Raw genomic sequence first — 23,508 nt, 5'->3', positions numbered from 1 at the left:
CAGGGGCACAATGGCATAAATTTACCTCTCACGTGTATCGAGAAATGGCATTCGGCTCGATTTCCGGCTGCATCCGAGGCGACATAGCGCACATTGTGAACGCCGGGATACATCACGTGTCCAGGTCCCTGCGCGAGATATACGATAATTAACTTCTCGCGCGATTGCATGGAAATTTCCTCCGAGGAAAATATCCGGCGTGCATGTGCGAAAACGCGTGTGTGTTTGTCCGACCAACTTTGTACCGTAGGTACGAGTGCAACACTCGCGTTTTGCAAACTCGTTTCGCAATTGGATCGTCATCGTGACAATCGAATTTTTTTTCCTTTTTTTCGTTTTCTTTCTTTCTTTTTTTTTTTTTTTTTTTTTTCGTTCTCCAAATGACCGATCAAAAAGATCGGCGTCCGGTCGCACGATTTTCGTTTCAATTTCCCTAATCAGATTAGCCGTCAGGTTGCATAATGTCCAGGGCCATTTATAACCCGCGTTATCGAGAGCGCAAGCCACCAATTATCCGCGCGCCGGTTATCGCGCGGACAGGGTAATCTCTGTTATTACGTTAATAAAGTACACGTACAACCCTTTCCACGGGACGGAACGCCAGAAAGATACAATAAAAACAGGTCGGAGGCGTCGACCGACAATGATTAATCATCCAGCCGGTTTTTCCCGGGCGCTTATACCGCGCTCGCGAGGAAAATTATAGATACTATCCTCCGTCGCATTGCAGCAGTTTCTTTCGCGGGACTCATTTTCTCGAAATACGAACGGATAATTAATGGACGATATCCCCGTTCGATTAATATGCCCGATTGTCAACGGCAAAGCGGGCTTTAATTAACTTCAAAATTTGCCAACAGGAGAGTGAGAAGTATCGACATCGACCGACCGATATCGGAGATTCGAATTCGCCAATTCGTTAAGAGAAAATGGGGAGGGAATTTCATAAATATGACCAAAAAATCGTACGTAGAACGCCGATCGAACAGCTGATAACAGATGCGAATACGTACCCTCGTTTTGTAAACGTGCTCCACGCCGACGTTATCGGTGAAGGTCGGTTCCTGCCAGAATATCAAACGATTCCGTTCTCCCGGGCTCAGCCTGACCTCGAAAGACACGGGACACATTGTAACCTTGGGATTTTCCGTGTCTGAAAATATCGTAGCGCATCTTTTGATTACCGAGCACGTTCGCTTTCTCGGAAAGTTTCTCGTTATTTCGCGATGGTAGATTCTAAAGATGCTCGAGCGAACGGAATTGAGAATGCGGGAAAGGTGGGCATAATCGACCGACTTGGGAAAATCGGGAACATCTCGGCGAGAGAGAGAGAGAGAGAGAGAGAGAGAGAGAGAGAGAGAAGAGGTAAAGCGGTTTTTGGAGTTGCTAAGAACCTCGAAGAAACACCGCGTAATTCCCGCGAGTATTCGTCCGGTCGGCGCGAACTTATTCTGCGTAATCGCGTATCGACTACGGCGCTCCTTCTTCCAGTCGCCGCTTGCGGAGGGAACTTGCTTAAAGCGAGTTTCACGAACTTTCCGAATGAGTAATTAAGCGGGACGGAACGGAGTGCACTTCACCGCGGAAACTAAAGTTTACCGCGTCAGGCCGATTCGAGCGGGCGGGGGAGCTGATTTCCGTTCGCCGATCGATTGTCCCCCGTGCAAAAAGTTCTCTCTCGGAAAAATAAACGAAATCGAAAATGAAAGAGAAAAAAAAGGAGGAGGACATTAACAGAAACTTTGCAGAGTTCTCATCGTAGATTCATAATCTATGAAATCGAAGATTTCGCATCCGAAGCTGTCGAATTTGCCACTTCTCTTTTACTCTCATCCGTTCAATTTAACTCTCGGAAGGCACGGATGGAAGTCGAAAAAAAAAGACAGATGTCATTCTTCGCGTTGAAATACGTCAAAATGAATTCTTTATATATCGTTTAAAATTACCCTTTCCATCCTGACCTAAAGACTTTACTAGCGTTAATAACCATAATTATTTATAATTATGGTAATGCTTGATACAAGAAAAATACACTTCTTTCATTACTATTTGATATTTGCTATTATGTTGCGCTTATGTTTATAATGTCGTTCATAATGGCGGTTCTTATCACCACGATGATACTCGGCTCGCAAGAAAAAGGAGTTCGCAGGAGATCTATTTCCCTCGAAGCGATTCTTTTTATTTCTGATTTCTCTCTTATGCGCCGGACTTACCGCGGACTCTTATCACGATCCTACAGGTGCTGGTGTAATTAGAGACCGGCGACCATGCCGTGAAGGTAACGACTGTCGTGCCCGCCGGCAGATCCGCTTGCAATTGCTTTGCCCATGGAGGTGAAGCATGTACGTATCTGAAAAACATGAAAGAGAAGGATAAAGGAGAAAAAGAAAAGGATAAAAAAGGCCAACCGTACGGCCAGACAGATGGGCAACCGTGTCACTTGATACTTGAGTCAAACTCATTTTGTTTACGCTAATAGAGGAATAGAAAAACGGAATTGAAAAAAAAAAAAAAAAAATATCGGATGTTCTTGATTCCACTCTCTTGATAAATCTATCTTTGATGCAAAGAAATTTTGTATAGCTTTGGATGAGCACAATAAATGCGAATTGGATAGATTCGAATCGCAGCTTCGAATTTGAGGCTTTTGCTACATTATGCGCTTCTTACCTCCACCAATTCATGTTAGACTTTGGTTGCGGGAAAGTTACACGTATCGTGTTTTGCCTAGCTGGTAGTTCGACATCCATGTCCTGGGGGCAGCTCACGAACGGTCGTGGCGTATCTACGACGATAAAGTCGATAGTTAAACTCTCGATACCGATCGCCCAATTTCCCATGCCGTAACGTGATAAGAAACTCCGCCGGCGAGCAATTCCCGAGTATCATCGCTCGTGTTCATGAAAAGCGTTATTTTACTGCAGAAAATATCACGTTTGTGCGTAAAAGCTCATCCCTCTATCGATTTTATACCGGATGTAATAATAACAACTATCCCTCCAGTTAGGTACACACAGGGAATCTTTTAAAAGCATTAGTTTCAGTGATAAATACGAAATCGATTCTCGTTCGTAGAATATCTATATTATATTCTAAAAAATATCAGCCGCGTACCACCAGTAATTTATTATTTAATCTATCATTAAATTGAACGGGAGGATTCTCTGCGTATCGCGTGGAAGTCTAGAACGCAAACCCGCCCTTATTTATGAAGTAACCATAAACGCCCGTAATATCGTTTGACGGGAGATAGGAGGTTGGTTACAAAATATCGCTCTGAAAAGCGTCGCTTTCAAAGTGGGAGCCGATTTAAATATTTTGTACTAAAAGTTGATTTTCGGGCGAGCGAGAGCGGGCTGTAAACTGGTAAAAAGCCGGAATGGCACGACGGTCGTAGAATCAAAATCTCCTTTCCATTAAACGAAACAATTAGCGCCGCGGAGGAAAGAAACGCGAAAATACGCGCGGGCATGAAAAAGCGGGAAAAGCGGATAAAACGAAACGAGAGGAGAAGAGCGGAACGGTAAAAAGCCGCCGGTCCGAGTAAGCTCGTTAAGGGGCGGCGTTAACGTATGATCTCGTTAGCAGGCAGCCTCTACACAGGAACTTTGTAATATTAAAAGCTGCTCCGAGCGGCATGACTAATTTAGCGGGTTTCCGAGAATTTTCGCCGTCGAGTTATTTGCCCGGTTCGGGGGGCGATATTTTACGTTCGATCGCGCACGATAGAAACCACCGTTTCCGTTCGTAGAAGATCGGAAAGAGTAACATCTCGAAAATCGAAGGAAAATTCCCATGGAGGCTAAATGACTACCTACTTGCTCGCTTAAATGCCCCCCCCCCTTCCCTCCCCCCTCTAAACGGTAGAGCGCGCAAATTCCCGAAAAAAAAAAAAAAAAAAAGAAAGAAAGAAATGCTGCAGGCGCATCTCAAAAAGCCCAGCAAGAGCGGCAAGAGTAAATTTTATTTTATGAAAAATAACGACGACGCGAAAGAAGTTTCCCGGTGAAAATAATTGCACGAGGTACGAGCGGTACAACAGCTCGCACCAAAGTGACGCCCGATGCTGCACAACAGTCAGCTCGTTAAAAATTTTATCGGATAAACATCTTGATTAATTTCCCGGCGAAGTTGCGAAGTACGGACGCGAAGGACGCTGCGCGCCTGCAGCGTTTTCCTCGCGATAGAGGGTAGAAAGGTGGGACGTGGGATCCGAGATATACTTGGATTGTAAGAGGGGTCTGTTGTGACTTCACGCAGACAGATAGGTTCCTCCCCGTCCCAATAGCCGTCGCTGACGCAGTGTCTCGTGTGCGCTCCCTCCAGCCGGAAACCTCTGCGACATCGGACTTGACACTTGGCACCCTGCGGGTAGACGGATGCGCCGGAAGGATGACCCGGACATCTGATCTGCTCGATTAGACGCGCGAAAAAACGTGGGATGAATAACGCAGCTCAAAGAAACACATACATTTGTAACACCTCTATATATATATATATATATATATATGTGTGTGTGTGTGTATGTGTGTGTAAACTTATATATACATTATTATATCACTATTATCCAATTATAATTACATTATCATAAACACTTCTTTGAGTTTCCCGTCGTTTTTTTGCTTCGTTTTAATCTCATTTTAAAATGAGATTTTAAAATGAGATTAAAACGAAGCGCGCAGCGCTTCTTTTAATTTTCACCGGTTGTTCTGAGTATTTTTAAATTAATATTTTTTTCCTCGGTCATTCTTACAGCCGAAAAAATGTATGTGAAAGATGCAAAGAGAAAGAGGAGAGAAAGAGGAGCCTTGAAGTGTATCATCTTGTCTGTTTGTGAAACATATCTTAAAATATATTTCGGTATATCGAACTTGACTCGATGCATCTAATATTTCATGACGGTTTATACCTCTCCATGCAGAGGAGGCTCCATGGCATGACACGTCGTAGACGTCGACGAAACGCAAGTTCTCTCGTCAGGCGCCAACACCGAATCCCCGCTGCAGGTGCAATAGTAACTTCCGGCGGTGTTGATGCACTCACCGGTACAACCGCCATTCCGGATCAGACACTCGTTCACGTCTTGACATTGAGTCCTGTTTATGCAATCCCATGCATAAGAGGAAATCGCAATCTCGTGATCTCTGCTCTATTGCCGACATCGCGATGGACTCATGCCCGCGGGAACTCTTACCTCGAAATTAACGTGTATCCAGAATGACAAGCGCAAACGAACGACCCTACGGTATTCACGCACCTCTGATCGCATCTGCCGCGGCGCCATTCGCACTCATTAACATCTGGCCGATAGATTGAATTTTCGCGATTAATAAGGGAATAAACATTACGTGACATAAACATGTTGTAAATATCAGGTTACAAACTTTCATATATGTACACACACACACACACACACACACACACACACACACACACACACACACACACACAAAATCATAATACGTATATATACATACATTAATTATACGTTTGATTTATGAAAGTTTATAATCTGATATTTATAGCATATATATATATATATACATATACATATACAACATGTCGTTAAGCGCAATGTAGCATGCGCTATTGCGCGCCTCAACTTGCCTACGCATTTGTCCCCTTGTAGACGAAATCCGAGGGGGCACGTGCAGTAGTACGAGCCGGGTGTATTGATGCACCTCTCGCTGCAGGGCGCCTCCTCCGCGCATTCGTCGACGTCTGTGCAAAAGCAAACTCAGTTCAGTTACGATTAAGCGACATCGTTTTTTTTTTTTTTTTTTTTTTCTCGAGAGCACACGTTTCCGCCACACGAACCTACACAGGTATCACCGTGGAATCGATATCCCGCCTCGCACTCGCAACGATAGCCACCCGGCACGTTGGTACATTTGTTGCCCTTGCAAATATCGGCTGCGCATTCGTCGACATCTGAAAGAGAGAGAGAGAGAGAGAGAGAAAAAAAAACGTATACTCTCAAACACACGGTCGCTCCGCGAGAAACTTCCGCTCAAGCTAAGCGAGTATAAACTTTTGCGGCAAGCTTCAAAACTGGAACACAAGTAAGAGATAAGGGAGGAGAGGGTTGAAACCCCGTGTAACCGGGAATCGCGCGTTATCCCTCGGATTTTCCAGAGATGACGATACTATCTTCGCACAGAAAATTATCCGCGATAATAAAATGAATTGAAACAACAACGTGAATTATAAAAGTGAAGCTTTAGTCTCTTTATTACTTATTTCGTACGTAATCCATTTCATAGATGATTTTTTTTTGAGAGAAAATAAAAATGGTCAACGTAAGAGCCATTCGTTTCGTGTGTAATTTAATATTCATTGATTTTTAAATGGCACACGCGTGATCTATTTGTGAATTTGCGTGCTATTTCAAATTTTCCATATCTGTTAAAGAGCTTTTCAGCTGATGCGAGCGGTCTCTTTTTTACAAAAAAAAGGAAAACTTTAAGATGATGCGGATGTAAGCGAGGAATGGCAATGTAAAATTTAAATTATCCTTCAAGCAGTGAAGGAGCAAAATTGCCAGCGACAGATATGCTCCGTTGAAAGCTTTTTGACAGGTAAGTAAACATTTTTTTGCTACATTCTTGTTTATTACGTTTATTACGTTTACTTATAAGTCAATAGTGCTAAAAAATTCATTTTGCAAAAAAGCTATAAGATTATAACAATAATGAAAGAAATATCTTAGATATTTAATAACGATAGAAACATTCATCGTTACATATTGTATATTTTAATACTTTTATAATAGTAAAAATGAATCTTTTATATTAAAAAAGTATACGTATTACCTCAACTTTCTTGTATCATTTTTACTTAAGTAATTTAATTTAATAGAAGATATGATTTTTTATCTTTCTTTTTTTAGCTTTCTTAAAGCTTAAACTAAAAATCCTCAACCTATTTTTTTATTTATTATATCTTATGTCTATTATGTAAAATTCATTATTTTTAAAATGTCTGTCGCATTTCTCTACAAATAATAAACAAATCTACAAAGAATGAAATATCGACTTTATCGACTTTTTATCGAATTATTTCGAGTTATTTTCTAAAATATAGTTATTTTTAGAGGACTTAAATATGAATTGTTCAGAATACTTTTTAACATTTTTTTATTGTTAAAAAAGATGTAAAAATCAGTCATCAATAACTCATGTGCAACACTTAAAGATACCGAATATGTTGTTATGTTGTAAAACAAATATATTCGAAATACATCAAATTAACGATAATTATGTCACTTACCTGCGCAAGTAGAATTTATCATTTGGAATCCCTCTTTACATCTGCATTCGTACGAGCCGGGCTTGTTTACGCAAATTTGATCGCAGTCGTGCTGGCCCTCGCATTCGTCAATATCGCGACATGCGAAATCATCGATCTCGTCTTTCTGAAAGCCATCTTCGCACGAGCATACCGCGGTACCATTCATCGCGACGCAGATCTGCTCGCAGCCGCCATTATGGTCTCGGCAAGGATCGAACGGTCGACAAGAACCATTCCACGATTCATGATCCAGCGGGCACTCGCAGCGGAAAGATCCCACGGTGTTAACACATACACGATCACAATCGCCGTTGTTGTTCGCGCACTCGTCGATATCGGTACAGATCCTCTCGTCCTGCGACAACTCGTAGCCGGTCGGACAAGAACAAAAATGACCACCAACGGTGTTGGTGCAATTGTGCGAGCACTCGCCGTTCCGCTCGTCACACTCGTCGACGTCTAGGCATGTAAAATTGTCGGTGTGCAGATAATGTCCTTGGTAACAAGCGCACTCATAGCCACCCAGCAAGTTCACGCAATCGTGAGAGCAATTATGAAGATTAGTCGAGCATTCGTCCACATCTACGCAGGCCCTCCGGTTATCCGGCATAAGGATGTAACCAGGCGGGCATTCGCAGCGATATCCGCCCTCGGTGTTCACGCAAATGTGCGAGCAACCGGAGTCTACATCGTTTTCCAATTCCTCGCATTCGTTGATGTCCTCGCAGGTCCTAAGATCACGCATCAGGCGGAAACCGAGCGGGCAGGAGCAACGAAGGCTCGGAACCCCATCAGGATCTTCCACTTGATGACAGAAATGGGAACAATTCCCGTTATCTCTTTCGCAACCGTCCACCAGAGCGCAAGTCCTGTTATTTCGCTCCACGATGTATCCCGTTGGACATTGGCATTTAAAGGCACCTACCAGGTTCACACAAGAATGCGAGCATCCCGCGTTCTCGCTTTCGCATTCGTCAATGTCATCGCATAGGGTCGGATCCTGAGAATTCCGCAGAAAGCCATCGTTGCAACTGCAATTGAAACCGCCAGGGGTGTTCAGGCATCGATGAGTGCAATTGTCCCGCAGCTCCAGGCACTCGTCGATATCCACGCAGGTAGCGTTGTCCCGCAACGACAGACGATAACCCTCGGGACATTCGCAAGCGATCGAATCATTTGCAAAGACGCAAATATCCGAGCATCCACCGTTACCAACGAGACACTCGTTCTCGCGGACGCAAAGAGTGTCGTTGTCCTGCATCAAGGACATACCCACGGGACACGAACACGTCACGTTAGCGTCATGATCATGGCAGAAATGAGAACAGCCGCCATTATTGATCGCACATCCGTCTTCTTGTACGCAAAGCCTTTGATCCTCCGCCAGGATCATACCAGATGGACAGGCACAGGTCACGTTCCCGTGTTCCTCGTGGTAACACAAATGAGAACAACCACCGTTGTCCTGCAAACACTCGTTCTCGTATACGCACACTGCTTCGTCCTCGGATGAAAGGATCATTCCAGGCGGACAGGAGCAGGATATCTGACCGTCCTCGTAATGACAAAAATGCGAGCATTCCCCGTTATTGATGGAACACGCGTTTATCTCCACGCATGTCTTGTTGTCGTCCTTCAGCAACTCGTAATTCTCGGGACATGCACACTCGACGCCGCCTTCCGTGTTCGCACAAAGATGCGAACATCCTCCATTATCCCGAATGCACTCGTTGACGTCCTTGCAAGTTCCGCCATCTTCGCCTATTCGATATCCCATAGGACACTCACACTCGTACGTACCATTCTTGTTTATGCAAATGTGAGAGCAAGGGTTATGCGGAGTAACACACTCGTCAATATCCTCGCAAGTCCTACCATCGTCTTGCAACTCGTATCCTTCGGGACAGGTGCAATTAAAAGCGCCGTTCGTGTTTAAGCATCCGTGAGAGCAATCGACCTTCTCGAACGTACACTCGTCAATGTCCTGACAGATTCTACCATCGTCATCCAATTGAAATCCCAGAGGACACTGGCAATGGTAAGAGCCTTCGACATTCACGCAATCGTGACTGCACGCGTGAAGAGATTCTTCAGAACATTCGTCCACATCCTGACAAGTTTTCTCGTCATCCTGTAGCTCGTATCCTTCCGGGCAACCACAACGAACCGAGCCATTGTCCTGCTCGCACGTATGTGAGCAACCATGATTCTTAGCGCAAGGATCATCCAGCAGCCTCTCGCAAGTCCTAACATTCTCCTGCAGACGCCAACCGGAAGGACAATCGCAATAATAAGAGCCGTCGGTGTTAATGCAATCGTGGGAACAATTGTGATTTTCATCTTGACATTCGTCCAAGTCCTTGCAAGTATGTTCTTCTTGCGAATAGATATATCCCACGAGACAGGTACAATTATTATTCCCTCGGGACTTTTCGCATTCGTCCCGGACAGCTATGCATGTGCGATTATCCTCTCCAAGCTCCAATCCTGCCGGACAGGAGCATGAATAAGAGCCCTCATGATTACTGCACTCGTGACTGCAATCGTTTGTCTTTTCGTCTTCGCATTCATTAATGTCCTTGCAAAGCGTGTCACCGTCATCCAAAGAGTAACCCGAAGGGCACTCGCATCTGTAATCCGAATTTAACGGAACGCACGAATGCGAGCACGGGGAATTGACGCAAGGATCACTCCTCGCGCAAGTGAAACCGTCGTCCTCCAAGGACCAGTTGGAAGGACACGCGCAACGATAAGAGCCGTACGCGTTGTGGCACAAATGCGAGCACTCGTGCTCGCCCTCGAGACACTCGTCGACGTCCTGGCACCCGCCGCGATCGTCCTGTCGAAGTCCTCGAGGACATATCGGATCAGCGCAGGTGAAGCCGTCCTCGAGAAGTTTCATGTTCCGCGGACAAGCGCATCTATAACTTCCGAGGGTATTGACGCACTCGTGCGAACAATCGTGCTCCTCTTCGAGACACTCGTCCATGTCCAGGCAACTTCCTCCGTCCTCCTGCAAAATATATCCTTCTCGACAAACGCACCGGTACGTGTCCCGATCCTTCTCGCAAGCGTGACTGCAATTCGCGATTTCACACGCGTCGGAGAGAACGCAGTTCCTGCCGACGTCATCCAGGGACATGTCGCCGGGACATCCGCACCTGTAAGAACCCCCCTCATTGTAGCATTCGTGCGAGCATCCGTGCGTTCCTTCCGCGCACTCGTCCACATCGACGCACGTGCGCGTATCCCGCAGGATGCGATATCCCTCCGAGCAGATGCATTCGTATCCCCCGGGATAATTCTTGCATATGTGCGAGCAGTCGTGTCGATTTTCCGCGCACTCGTCCACGTCGACGCAGGACTTGCCGTCGGTATCCAAGGAGAATCCCGAGTGACAGCCACACTCGTAACCACCGTGCAGATTCACGCATCGATGTTGGCAATCGTGGCTCCCTTTACTACACTCGTCTATATCGATGCAATTAAATTTACTCGCGTGCTCCAGGAGGATCTCCAGGCCGTCCGGACACGTGCAGACGAAGCCGCCGTTCAGGTTGACGCACGAGTGCGAACACGGGGCATCCCGGGCGCACTCGTCGACGTCTATGCAGGTCGTATTATCGTTATCCGGCAGCTCGTATCCGGCCGGACAGACGCATCGTGGTCCTTCCACGGTGTCCTCGCAGGTATGAGAACAGGAGGAATCCGTCAGAGTGGCGCAGCTGCCGACCTCCTCGACACAGGTCGCATTGTCGTCTATCAGGACGAACCCCGAAGGACACTCGCATGCGTACGCGCCGACGGTGTTACGGCAAATGTGCGAGCAAAGTCCGGATGATATGTCACACTCATCCACGTCCCTGCACGTCGTACCGTCCTTCTCGAGCTGGTAACCGGCTCGACAGGCGCAACGATAACCGCCCGGCTCGTTTATGCACTCGTGCTGGCAGCCGTGAGATTCACTCTCGACGCACTCGTTTATATCTGGAAAAAAAAAAAAAAAAAAAAATGTCAGCGAAATGAATTCGAGAATTAAATGTCGTGCGCAATCTCGCTTTCTAAAAATTGCCAACAGAATTCTTCTTTCCTCTTTTTACTTGAATTTTATTTCTTGCAGTTTTTGTAAGATTCACAAAGTTAAAAATCGCAATAAAGGGTATTAAAATAATCGCAAATGAAAAATCTTTGTTTTTGCATATATTTATATTTAAATCATCATATTCTAATATTCGCTAATGAAATATCATAATATACTTCTTCCTTCTCTCTTTTACTTGAGTTTTATTTCTGCATTTTTTGTAAGATTCAATAAGTTAAAAGTAATTAGCATTAAAATTGCAAATAAAAAGTCTCAACATCTTTGCATAAAAATATTTATATTTTTGTCGATATTTAGATATCGTATACTAATTGGCTGGCAAAATATCATAATGTATTTACAATTGAGAAATTTAAATACCTCGTAATGTACTCACCAACACACTCTAGATTTTCGTTTCTCTTGAAGCCATTCTCGCACTTTGGACTTTGTGGAATTTCGGTAATTTCGTCTCTGTAATCCCCGTCATCAATGTCCCCATCTTCGTCATCAGCGTCTTCATCTTCAACGTCGTAATCCTCTTCTCGAAGGATTTTCGTTACCACGTGCGGATGTATCCTATTTGTGCACTTATATGATCCTATCGTGTTCTCGCATTCGGTATTCTCCGCACAAATCTTCGGTGTCGCTTCACATTCATTAATATCTAAAGAAAAACAAAATAATTTAAATTTTCCATCTCAATAAAATCTTAATAAAATCTTAAGAAAACAGGTTTTAAATAGTAGTAACGCGAAATGGAAATGATCTAGATTACGAAAAATAAGCTGCCAACCCAATTAAAAAAGGTTGTAACATATATATATATATATAAACCCTTAGACAAAAACATTTTAATAATTTATACAAGATTGAAAATAGAAGTCGATCGATCAGAAACATAGAATGTACATTTTTACCTTGACAGGTCTTCCAATCGTCCGTCAGATAAAAGCCATCTGGACAGAGGCAAAAGACGCTTCCAGGCGTGTTCAAGCACAGATGAGAACAATTCGCATTGTTCATCGAACACTCGTCGATGTCCTCGCAAGTGTGATTATCAGCGGCTAATTTGTACCCAGGGATATCGGCGCAATTGCACTCGTAGCTACCCTCGAGATTGCGACAAGTGCCTTGACAAGGCCCGTGCCCGTTGTTCGAGAGGCATTCATTGATGTCTGAGCAATCAACAATATCATACAAGGTAATAAATTGATAAATGATCAAATATTTTAGGGGCGTATATTCCCATCGAACTAAATACTAAAAAAAATTTATGTGAATCTAGAAAGTAGCTTAGTTTTTAAAGTAGAGGGAATAAGGGCAGAGTTGAGAAGTAATCTGTTACTTGTAATTATTGCCGTTGTTATTATTATAATTATTTTCTTGTAACAGATTAGTAATGACGTTACTTTTTTTCTTCTCGTAAATGTAATGATGACATAATTATATTTTTTTCAGTAATGAATTTAACGGTAGAATCTATGACATAGTTTTTGTAAATTCAGCGTTCAATCTTTGGCCGATATTCTTAGTGCGTTGTTATATTGAAGATCGTCTTAAAAATAGTTTTGAGATATCGTAAACTATAATAGAGTTGCATTGACATATGTAAAAACAGCATGTTATGAATGCCGGCTTGTAAACATAAAACTGAAGATATAAAAGAGTAGTATAAATTTGGTATTTATGAATTTAATGACAACTACAATCTTGTTTTATTTGCATGTTGAATATTTTTAGAATCTTTCTTTTATATAGCATTTTAAAAAATAACTTTTTTAACTCTAAATAAAGATTATCGCCAACTATATAATGAAAAAAGATTAGAAGACTTTTAATAATTTTAAAGTTAAGCATTTCTAGCTTAAGTTTAATGTTAAAAAAATATTTAATGTTCATTACTCGTTCTATTAATTATTTGATTTTGTTCCATAAAATTTCCCCTATCTCAAAAATTAACTTTCTAAATTTTGTGTGTTTATACGAACTTTTTTAATGTTTGCTCAGTGGGAATATTACTATTTGATAATTTAATTTACTCTTACACACACGTACAATACAAACAGGCTTCTCTCGACAAGTCCATTTGTAAAATAATAAATTAAATTAAAACGGTAGAATAAATTACCTTCTAAAGTTACAGACATAGATTTTAAATAACAGACGTGTAAAAATGCAAAATTGAGACGGACGTGTCGACGCGCAAAGGGATACCGACAGGCTAGCAAATATTTGCCAAAGATATCTTTCCTCTTGTACAATATAGGACTAACCTTGGCAAGAGCGACCATCGGTTCCCAGCTGAAAACCACGACGGCACTCGCAGGAATAAGTCCCAGGCTCGTTGCGGCAAATATCCGTGCATTTTGCGATGCCTTCTGCACACTCGTCAATATCTGAGGGAATATCGGGGAAAAGAGGAGGACGGATAATCGAATTTTAAACACTTCGCAATTGCGTGCGGTAACATCATAAAACGTTCTTACAATTTTCATTTCACGTTTCGTCACGGATGAAGATTAATAAAGTTGAGTCAGATGAAATGAATAAAATGACAAAACGCAACAAAATACATAATCGGATACTCGCTTTCTGCTAAAATATAGAAGCCCATCTTCCATGGGCATTCTTTCTTTTTTTTTTTTTTTTCAAAGTATTTTTAACCGGTGTTTACATGATGTTTATTAGCATTTTATTCGCGAGTTGCATTGAGAGATCTAATGGCAACAATCGTGTATTATTGACACGATGGAATATCGCATGTTGTAACATGGGCTATGGGCTATGTTACATACTGATACAATCATCGAGCTTACAAACGCGATACGATCTGCAAACACGCAGCGTATTACAAGGCGGGGGGGCGGGAGGGGAGGAGGGGAGGAAGGGAGGTAGAAAAGTAGGAAACTGGTAAACGCAGAGAAATGTTCGAGTCGATAGCAGCTTTTAAACTCGATACCGCACCGATATATCGGCGCAATACAATATGCGCAATCCGACTCCGAAATAATTCGATACGTGCCAAAATCGATAATCCCATTATTAAGACGGTATTATTTACGCGGATGTTCTCGACAGCGCTTAAAAAATTATTCGTACACGTATTTCCAACGAAAATTATTTTCACCTCGCGAGCATCCCGCGACGGGGCGTGCATTATTCGTTCGTGCATTCTTGGATTCTATAAATTTGCGAATATAAAATGCGGCGGGTCGAGAAAAAATTGGCATGTCGAGGGAAAAACGTCGAAAAGTTTCAACGAATCGATACGAGCGGGTAGTCAATACGAAGATGGCACGTGAATTTCGTTGAGAATATCGACGAAAGTATCCGAGTATGTCGAGTGAAGGAGAGAGAAGAGGGAACAGAGAGCAGAGAGAGAGAGAGAGAGAGAGAGAGAGAGGGAGGGAGGGAGGGAGATGCGAGTTTGACTTTTCCTCAAAAGATATAAAAATGTAGAATATGCGGTGGTGAATTTGTATATGGCTGTGGGCATATGGATTACCGATACAGGACGGTCCTTTAGCTCGAAAGCCATCGAAGCAGGAGCACTTTATGCCGCTTGACGTATCCTCGCACACGTGTTCACATTCTCCTGCTCCCTGGTCGCAACGTTTCACCTTATCTGTCGACAGCTCTAGAATAGCAAATGTATTCCATATAACGCAAACAAATCCCTATATGTTTGAAATTGAAAAGAATCATCATTGACGCGTACGTAAGGCACGAAACAAAAAAGCCGCTCGTTACTCACGTTTCATTGCGGAAAGGGTGAAAAATAATATTTTTAATTATGCTTACGATCCCGCATGCACTTTGGACGACGTCCAAGCCAGGTGCCATTGCTGCAAAAAAGTCTGTCTGTCGTCGAGTCCACGAAAACGTAGCCATCCGTGCACTCGTAAATCGCAACGAGGTATCGATTGTACGGTGACAGTACGTTCTTCCTTCTATAGAACAATGCACATCTTATTATTCCAAATATAGTAGAGGAAAGGACGGTCGTGAGATAGATATGGGGTAGTGAGATACCATGATATCTCGTACGTAGTTTGTTAGTTGAAGTCTAGGGACAGCCTATTAAAGTTACTTCGTTATTTATTCATCAGTAGGATGGCTACTGGTCATTAATATTCACTGCGTTTTTCGCATAAAAGCTAAATTTCAGTTTTGCACATAATTGCACAGAGATTTTGATAGGTCTATATACTCTTTACGTAATTTTGAAAAGTATGTTAAATATTAAAATGTTGTTTGTAATTTTAATCTAGTTTGAAGGCCTTGGAATGTGATGTGACATGATGTTTTGTATCCGACATATAAAGTTATATTATATGCGGGAGAAAGTCGTGGACCACTCGCATTGCGAGTGTCACGCGAGTTTGGAGAAGTTCCATCATTCCACACACGTTGCATAATACTTATTAGTACTGTAGGAAATAATATTCTCGGAGAAAAATTAACGAAGCGAGAGAGATTCGAAACTCGGGATCTTTTTTGTTTTTACGAATCTGACACTCAGCCTGCTCAACAGTTTCTCTTCTATAACGATCTCCGAATCCTACCAACTATTTAAACCTAACGGCTTTTATATTCCTACAGTACTATGATAAAGAAATTATTTTAAAAAAGGCGTATTATATTTATTTTTAAAAGAATTCTTTTTTTCAAATAGAAATATAATTTTATAAAATGTTTTATAAAACCTGTTTGTTTTGTGGCATTTATTAATGTATGAAATCTATGAATGATTATTAATTTATGATTTTTTTTTTATAAGTAAAAATGCCTTTTATGAAATTAGTTGATAGTATGCCACGATACCCCCATCTCACAAACCTATCCTTTTTTTCCTCTTCAGTAGATTATGAATTACATTCTGTATGTCGGATGAACTTCTATCTATAGAATAATAATAGAATAATTGATAGAACTCTATGGCTAATAAACTTATGTCTATAAGAATTATGTCGCGTTAATATCTAATGAGTTATTTTAAGGAAACAAAATGGTATTTCACTATCCCCTTTTCTCCTCTAAATATATGAAGGCGATCAATATTTGAAAGAATTCTAAGGAATTTTAAAATGATTACAAAGATTTTGTTAAAATTTATGGAAAATGTTATTTGTATCTTTTATCTCTATATATTTGCAATAATTATTTTTTTCAAAGTAATACATCTTATATTTTTATAAACATACGTATTACTACATATATGCAAATAAAAAAAAAAAAATGTATATATATATAAAATAAATGTATGTATAAATATATATATAAATGTATAGATTAATACAAATTAATATATTTTTAGAAAAATTGTGATAATGGTTTCAATTTTCAGCGCTGTTGCAGAGCGTCCTGTGTAATGGAATTAAAATGAAATATTTTTACAAGAAAAATGGCAGTATACTATGCAATCTGTTCATCTCCACTTATTTCTTAAAAATAATATTTTTCGAATAATTTTCTCGAATACATTCTTGTATTCTAGTTCGAAAATTCATCATTATTTAAAAGATTTAATTATTTAAATTTTAGTTATATTGTGTTTTAATTCCATGAGAATGCGTGATTTGTTAATAAAAATTTTAGATTTCAGATATTCTTTAAGGAAATTAGCGATTAATGAACCAAGGGAAGTAGACAGACAACGCGATGCGTCATTATCAAGGATAGCCACATGAAAAATATCATTTTTAGGATATAAATAAAGATTAATAGATTGACAACTGCGTTGGTCTTTGATTCTATATAATTTTATTTCACTCGATTAGGATACAAGCATTATATGAAAACCGCTACATTTCTCTGCTGCATCTTAACAGACATGAGAAAAATTAACATTAATTTCCTGTTTGTATGTCATCCTTCTTCGCAAGCTTTATCCAAATAAACCTTTCCACCGTTTTAAAATTTCAATCTTTTAGTTGTTTCATTTAATGCAGCTACAAACCTAGCATATTTAGCAGGGTGAGCATGCTCGATAGAAGGGGCTTTAACGAGGCTCTTTCCAAGGATCTTTTTGGCGAAGCAGCTGGTATCCAGTTGAGACACGACGGTTTCATTTAATCTTGTTGCTGTAGGTAGTCTTGAGGATTTTGTTTCCGCCGGCCTCTTCCTCTTCTTTTTCCTCTTCTTGCCCTTCTTCGTTTTTCTACGTTTCTTTAACTCGTCTATCGTCTCTAGCGCCTTAAGACGATCCTTCGCGATTTGTAGCTTGCTCCTGTCCGGGGCGATTGGTTGATCGCCGAGATAGAGATCCCAACGGACACGTCGAAATACATCTACACAGTGGACACATAAAACGTAACGTATCAACTTAATATTTCCTACTTTGCAAATAGAGTAATATAATTGTTGCAAATTATTAATGAATAATAAACGTAAATATGCGCTCGTCAGCGCAAAATCATTAACGCATTGTACATTTATTGTACTAGCACAAATAAAATATTCATTTTACAATTATAATTAAAGGAATTTTAATTAAATTCTCGTTTCACTCACACACGCTCGCCAAGTGGACTTTAAATAGAATATTCGTTTTACCGAGCAAAAATGCTTCTAGAGGTATTCCATAGCATTATATCATGGAGGATTAATCTCATTGGACATGCATAGTGGCCCAACACGGGGACAGATACATCTTTCCCTTTTATCGTTATTGCGTGAGATTGCCATCAAATAATGAATCTTTCACGTGAGTTCCCATATCAGCTAAGTAACGCATAAAGCAGTCAACTATGGTATACCTGCACTCACGTAAATCTGCCGAAATTAGTTTTCGCATCAAAAATCCGCGGCGCTTCTACTTCTCTACTTTATTTTTAACGTAAAAAATAACATTTGCTCTTTTTTTTCAAATTTTTTTTTTCAAATTATTCCATAAACCGAGACTTTCGAATTTTTTTGATTCTTCGAATAATTCCGCCCGTAATCGCGTCTTTTTCCCCTCAATTATTATCCCTCGCATCGCAATAATATTTTCGGGTGTAATTTTACGGGTATTCGGGTGCTGATAATTGAATGTGTGCAAGCTCGCACACACAAGCTTCTCTCTATATCGCACAACCGCATCGCGACGATGCATCTCTCTGAGCATCAAAGCCCATTCCAAAGCGAGAGCGGAAAGACGGAGCGGAGAGACATATGCCCGTAACGCTCTCACGCAGCGTATGACTTGGCGGCTTATCTCCATCGAGTCGAATGCGAGTTATGCCATGTCGGCGAAATCCCGTGCCGCCGATAGCGCGCGCGATGGAACGAGGCGCGTTCCTGAAGCACCGAAACGCCACTCCGTGAATTTTCCCCGTCCCGAAATTCCGCTCGGGCCATTTGTGGTCCGCGTTAAGAGAACGGCATCGACGAGCGGAACGAGCGTCTGCGTTCGGCATCGCGTGTCACGGGATTTATAGGGGTAAGTATTCGTTACCTAACGAAATCTTCTCGTCGACGTAAATGACGGGAAAAAAATATATATGTAGATAAATATATGTGAAAGATAAGATCGATTATTTGACAATGCGAGTAACACGATAATGAGAATTAAACGAGGTGAAATAAACAGGTGACATTAAGGTCGTTGCCTCCTCTTCCGTTTTTTCCTTTGTTTTTATTTTTAATTAAAAGAGTTCCCTCCTTCCGAGATTTCGAGAAGGAGCGTGAAGAATAGAAGACACCCTATATATCCGCAGTCTCGGGAGCAATGCCAACCCTCGGCTTAAGATATGCCGATAACTTGAGCATCGGTGAAAATTGAATCCCACGGTAAAGTCGTGTTTCCACAAATCATAGGAATGGACGTCTCGGGTAAATTGTTCTTCAAAACTTTCTAAAATATCTCCCCGCCCCTTCATCGCCTGTCTCCCCCGAAATTGCGAATTTAAATATTTTCGATTCTAACTTGGATATCAATATAACAGAATGCGATCGAGCGATATATAATCAGTATTTAATTTTGCGCGATTCTTTTATATATAATTTAAGATTAAATTTATCCGTGAATTATCTCGTACGTAATAATTGAACCAAACAATAAAAGGAGTTTAATTGTCATTGTCTCCAATAATCTCCATCTCTACCGGTTGCATAAGCTTGGTCATCGAGTAAACAAACCCGCGATTTGCGTTACGGCATTAAGAGCGAGTTTGACGCCGTGAGTCCCTTTATTTCGACAGCACGAGGTCTCGCAGTAAACGGATTTGACCGTCAGTCTATCGAACACGCGCGTCGAGACTTCAGTCTAGGCACGAGGAGTTAAGCTCCCTTTCATGTGGATAATTGACTTACGTCCATCAAATTAGTATAATGCTGCATAGTCATGGACATAACGGCGACATCATCCGACATACGCCTACCTAAATGTACGTTCATCCAATTCGGAGATAATAATTCGGAAAAATTCGAAATACGAATACGCGTCTTGATGAAAATATCCACGTGCTTGAGAATAAATCAAATTATTCTACGTCGGCGTAAACAACTTATTCTTTTGAATAATATACATAATAATAAGCGTCTTGTAATGTTAGGAATAAAATAGAATTTCCAATAATATTGCCGTATACAAATATCTGGGTCATCGAATGTATAATCACTGTCGTGATTCAAGATGACGATTAGTCGTGGCGGTCGATTGAAGAAATACGACGAAGTAATATTCTATGAACGAACGGACGTCGATCGCAAGTCGAAGTAACGGCGTGATGTAGAATACGAGAATCATGGAGATCGATGTACGCCGTGGATTCTGCGGTCCGCGACCGCGATTGATCCCGCGAGACAAGAGACTTCTCTCTCGGGCTTTGGGATTTAGAGACGCACGTTCTCACGTGTCACAGGAGGCACAGCGGCACAGTTGCGGTCCACACTTAAAGCAGAAGCGATATCTTACAAGGCACGCATGTCGGGGCGGCGTTGTTCCAAGTGCCGTTAGCGGTGCAAGTCGCTATCTTGTGACCTTTGAGTTTACGGCCCGGCTCGCACGAGTACACAATCTGCCTCTCCGGACCGTCCCGAAGCTCTCTCTCCCACACAAAACCCCACTGCGGCGGCTCTCGGTCGGGACAATCGCCAAGGATCCCTGAAAGATCGAGAAAAAGGAAAAATTTTACGGCCCCATGTCGCAAATGTATGAGCTATAAACGAGAATCTATGGCACGCCAAATTTCGCACTTCGACGATATGCAATTTGGCATGCTGATAAATGAAAGATAAACTTCTCATGCGTTTTTGAAAGCCCGATATTTCATCAGATCAAAGGCACATGAAATTTTATACGCTAGAAACAGTACAAAAATGGCGCGCTTCGCGCGCGCCATTTATCTTTTAATATTATATTAAATATTTTATATAAAATATTTACATCACATATTATATAATCTTGCTACTAAAATCTCACATAATTACTAATATTAACTAATATTAAATAATAACTAATGTTACTCCGAATTTTCATTTCCAAAATTTAATATTTATTCCTGTTCCTGATATTTTCTTCGTGTGCAAAGCTCAACGAAAAGGTATATATATATATATATATATATATATATATATATATAATTTTGTTAAAAACGTTGAAATCTTTATGTTTGAGATAGCGATATACAATAGTGCGCGGCCTTGGTACTTTGTTTACAATATCCGTTATTATTCAATCATCGACGCTCGTGCGGGCAGGTGATGTTACATATCGCTCCGCGTTTTTACATTTTCTTTTCGAAACGAAGTCGCGACGAATTCTAAATGACGTTCACCAACATCGATGCATCTTATGATGCATGTTATAATAAACGTCGATAACTCGCGCAGTTATGAGTTTGTCGGAGTTTTATGCGTATGAAAAGACGATTTGTTTCATTTGAATATTCCGAGCGGCGGAACTGACTCGTATTCATTGATCAACGCTTATTTCTTGAAGCATAGTATTAATTTATTTTTGTAAACGATACGGATATTGCCTTAATATTATGCTGCGTATTTCGAGGAGCTTTTTTTAATGATCTAATTCGAGTATCTTTAACGTTCAATATAAATTTTTCTGGAATGGAGCTTCTTGCTTTAAAATTCTCACCGATTTAAATGTAGTTTGCATTTATATATATATATATGTATGCATGCATATGTGTATATATATATATATATATATATATATATATGTGTATGCATGCATATATCTCAAATAAATTGTAACGAGTTTATTAAGAATGTGTTCGTTTTGGACGTTTCATACGCTATAAGCATCATTTTATTTTTATTACGTCATTCACGTCAAAGGAAAATAAAACAATGCTTTCATGCGCACGAACGTCCAAGCAAACGCACTCTAATGCGTTAAATGAAAGAGCAATTGTATGACATAATAGACATTTAAAAAGTAAAATATAACAATTATATTATTTAATGTTTTTCATTATCAAAGATGCTATGACGCTTCGTGGAAATTAAATTTGATTTGAAATATGTGTTGAATTTCGTCTAGCCAAACTATTGTTGTTTAGTTAAGAGTTTACGTGCCGCGGCTGGTACGTCACGTGTTTACGAGCGCTCCGCGCAATTATCAATGTCTCACCGGTGTTCGTAGGGGTAGGTCGAGGTACGCATCGTTCCGTATTTCTTCGCATTTCTTCAATGCTAAATGATACCAAATCGTGTTATATCTTATGAATGGAATGGCTTCTTAACGCGTGTAATTAACGACTCGTAAACATATCGAAATATAGAAATAACGAATCTCTAACAAAGTATATTTACATATTTAAACACGATTTATTCCTTTGATATTCATGAATTTTTATACATGATAACCCCTCCAATGGGTACGGTGCCTTGACGTGGCAGAGGGGCTCAATATTCCGAGGGATTTTTTCTTTGGATTCCCCAACGGATTCCCCAAAGACGGAGAAGCTAACAGTACCCGTTGCACCATTATTAGCAATATTAATATTAACATTGGATAATATTATTGTTATTAATAACGTACTGACACGGCATAGCCACGAGTCGTTCAATGGCTCTTATGTTAGGCTCTTATGTAGGCAAATTAATCGATCAGTTTTTTTAATCTACCGTCATTTTTTCGCCGTCGATTTTTAAGTGAACGAACAAACTGCAGCGAGTTTATCGCGCCGCACGTCTGCTTCGGGAATGCCGTACAAGTGGCCGGACTAAAAGACTTTTATTTAAAATTAGTCCGCGCGCGATTATAATAATTTGCGAGTGTTTTTCGCGAGTGTCCTGTGCTGCGAGGACATCCGACGACCCGACATCTGGAGAGGAGGAGGAGGAGGCCTAGGAGAGGCATCGAGCACCGGCGGAGCAACCTTGCGGTAAATATACATTTTCTTTCTCAACATAAAATTAATCGGTTTCACATTTCTTTGGATTAATTAATAAATTTTGATAATTTAAAATTTATAGTTTTTTTTTTTCGAAAAAGAAAAACAATTTAAAATATTATTCGCCTTTATTTCTATAAAGATTTTTATTGAAAATTATTTTATTATTTTAATGAATATTTAATTGAAAAATAAATATGTAGATTCAATATACGTAAAATTATTTTGTAAAATATCTCATTTAGAACACTGTTATAATTTGAATGTTCTGTTTCTGTGTTACAGAATCATCGTAGCTACGTGGCAGATTCACTCCGCTGTTGCGCATCGGATCGGTGAGTGACACAATTTTTTTAATGGGGTTACAAATCTGTGAAACTTGTCTTATTTTATTATATATTTATTATATGTTTATAAAAATATTGCAGTTGGATCTTCACAGATTCGTTGCCAGATTCGTTCCTTATAAAAGGAATAAACTTAAACAGTTTGGAATATATATATTTAATCCTGATTTCTCGCAAGAAAATAAAAATAAAATAAACGTTTTAAAAAATTAGATATATATATATATAATATGTATATTATATGTATATAATACATAAAATAATATAGATAATTTAAAAATAATGAATTTATTAAATTTTCCTTGGAAACACATTAATATATGGAGTTGATTAAATTCATGATTTAATTTTTGATTTTTTTTAAATAAATATTTAACGATAATAGAAATGGTACAAAATCGCGTAAAAATTTATATTAGTTTTCAAAAACATTAAGTTTTCA

General features: G+C 40.3%; 2 protein-coding genes across 8 annotated transcripts in view; one reads left to right on the top strand and one right to left on the bottom strand.

The window, feature by feature from the left end:
* LOC105426643 (uncharacterized) overlaps positions 1–12,442 on the top strand; it is a 47,717-nt gene extending 35,275 nt beyond the window's left edge. Inside the window, exon 12 of the mRNA XM_089070387.1 lies at positions 12,303–12,442. Within this exon, the coding sequence (XP_088926513.1) occupies positions 12,303–12,326 (24 nt within the window). The 3' untranslated portion in view covers positions 12,327–12,442. The remainder of the gene's footprint in view (positions 1–12,302) is intronic.
* The window catches only part of LOC105426688 (uncharacterized), a 49,614-nt gene that overhangs the window by 9,474 nt on the left and 16,632 nt on the right, over positions 1–23,508 (bottom strand). For 5 of the 7 annotated variants that reach the window (XM_089070376.1, XM_089070374.1, XM_089070378.1 and 2 more), the window contains exons 3-19: positions 20,277–20,465; positions 17,337–17,667; positions 15,179–15,327; positions 14,883–15,014; positions 13,651–13,773; positions 12,295–12,552; positions 11,772–12,041; positions 7,273–11,280; positions 5,821–5,934; positions 5,611–5,724; positions 5,198–5,303; positions 4,913–5,099; positions 4,227–4,413; positions 2,674–2,788; positions 2,217–2,353; positions 1,014–1,153; positions 26–128 (exon numbers count right to left, since the gene is read on the bottom strand). In XM_089070376.1, the coding sequence (XP_088926502.1) occupies positions 26–128; positions 1,014–1,153; positions 2,217–2,353; positions 2,674–2,788; positions 4,227–4,413; positions 4,913–5,099; positions 5,198–5,303; positions 5,611–5,724; positions 5,821–5,934; positions 7,273–11,280; positions 11,772–12,041; positions 12,295–12,552; positions 13,651–13,773; positions 14,883–15,014; positions 15,179–15,327; positions 17,337–17,667; positions 20,277–20,465 (6,663 nt within the window). The remainder of the gene's footprint in view (positions 1–25; positions 129–1,013; positions 1,154–2,216; positions 2,354–2,673; positions 2,789–4,226; positions 4,414–4,912; positions 5,100–5,197; positions 5,304–5,610; positions 5,725–5,820; positions 5,935–7,272; positions 11,281–11,771; positions 12,042–12,294; positions 12,553–13,650; positions 13,774–14,882; positions 15,015–15,178; positions 15,328–17,336; positions 17,668–20,276; positions 20,466–23,508) is intronic. The other 2 variants (XR_016137873.1, XM_089070379.1) reach the window with 1 other exon arrangement.

This window comes from Pogonomyrmex barbatus, unplaced genomic scaffold (assembly GCF_055798465.1).
Source record: "Pogonomyrmex barbatus isolate J1 unplaced genomic scaffold, ASM5579846v1 scaffold10, whole genome shotgun sequence".
NCBI lineage: Eukaryota > Metazoa > Arthropoda > Insecta > Hymenoptera > Formicidae > Pogonomyrmex > Pogonomyrmex barbatus.
The sequence above is the reverse complement of the archived record's forward strand: the minus strand, read 5'-3'. Positions and strand labels throughout refer to the sequence as shown.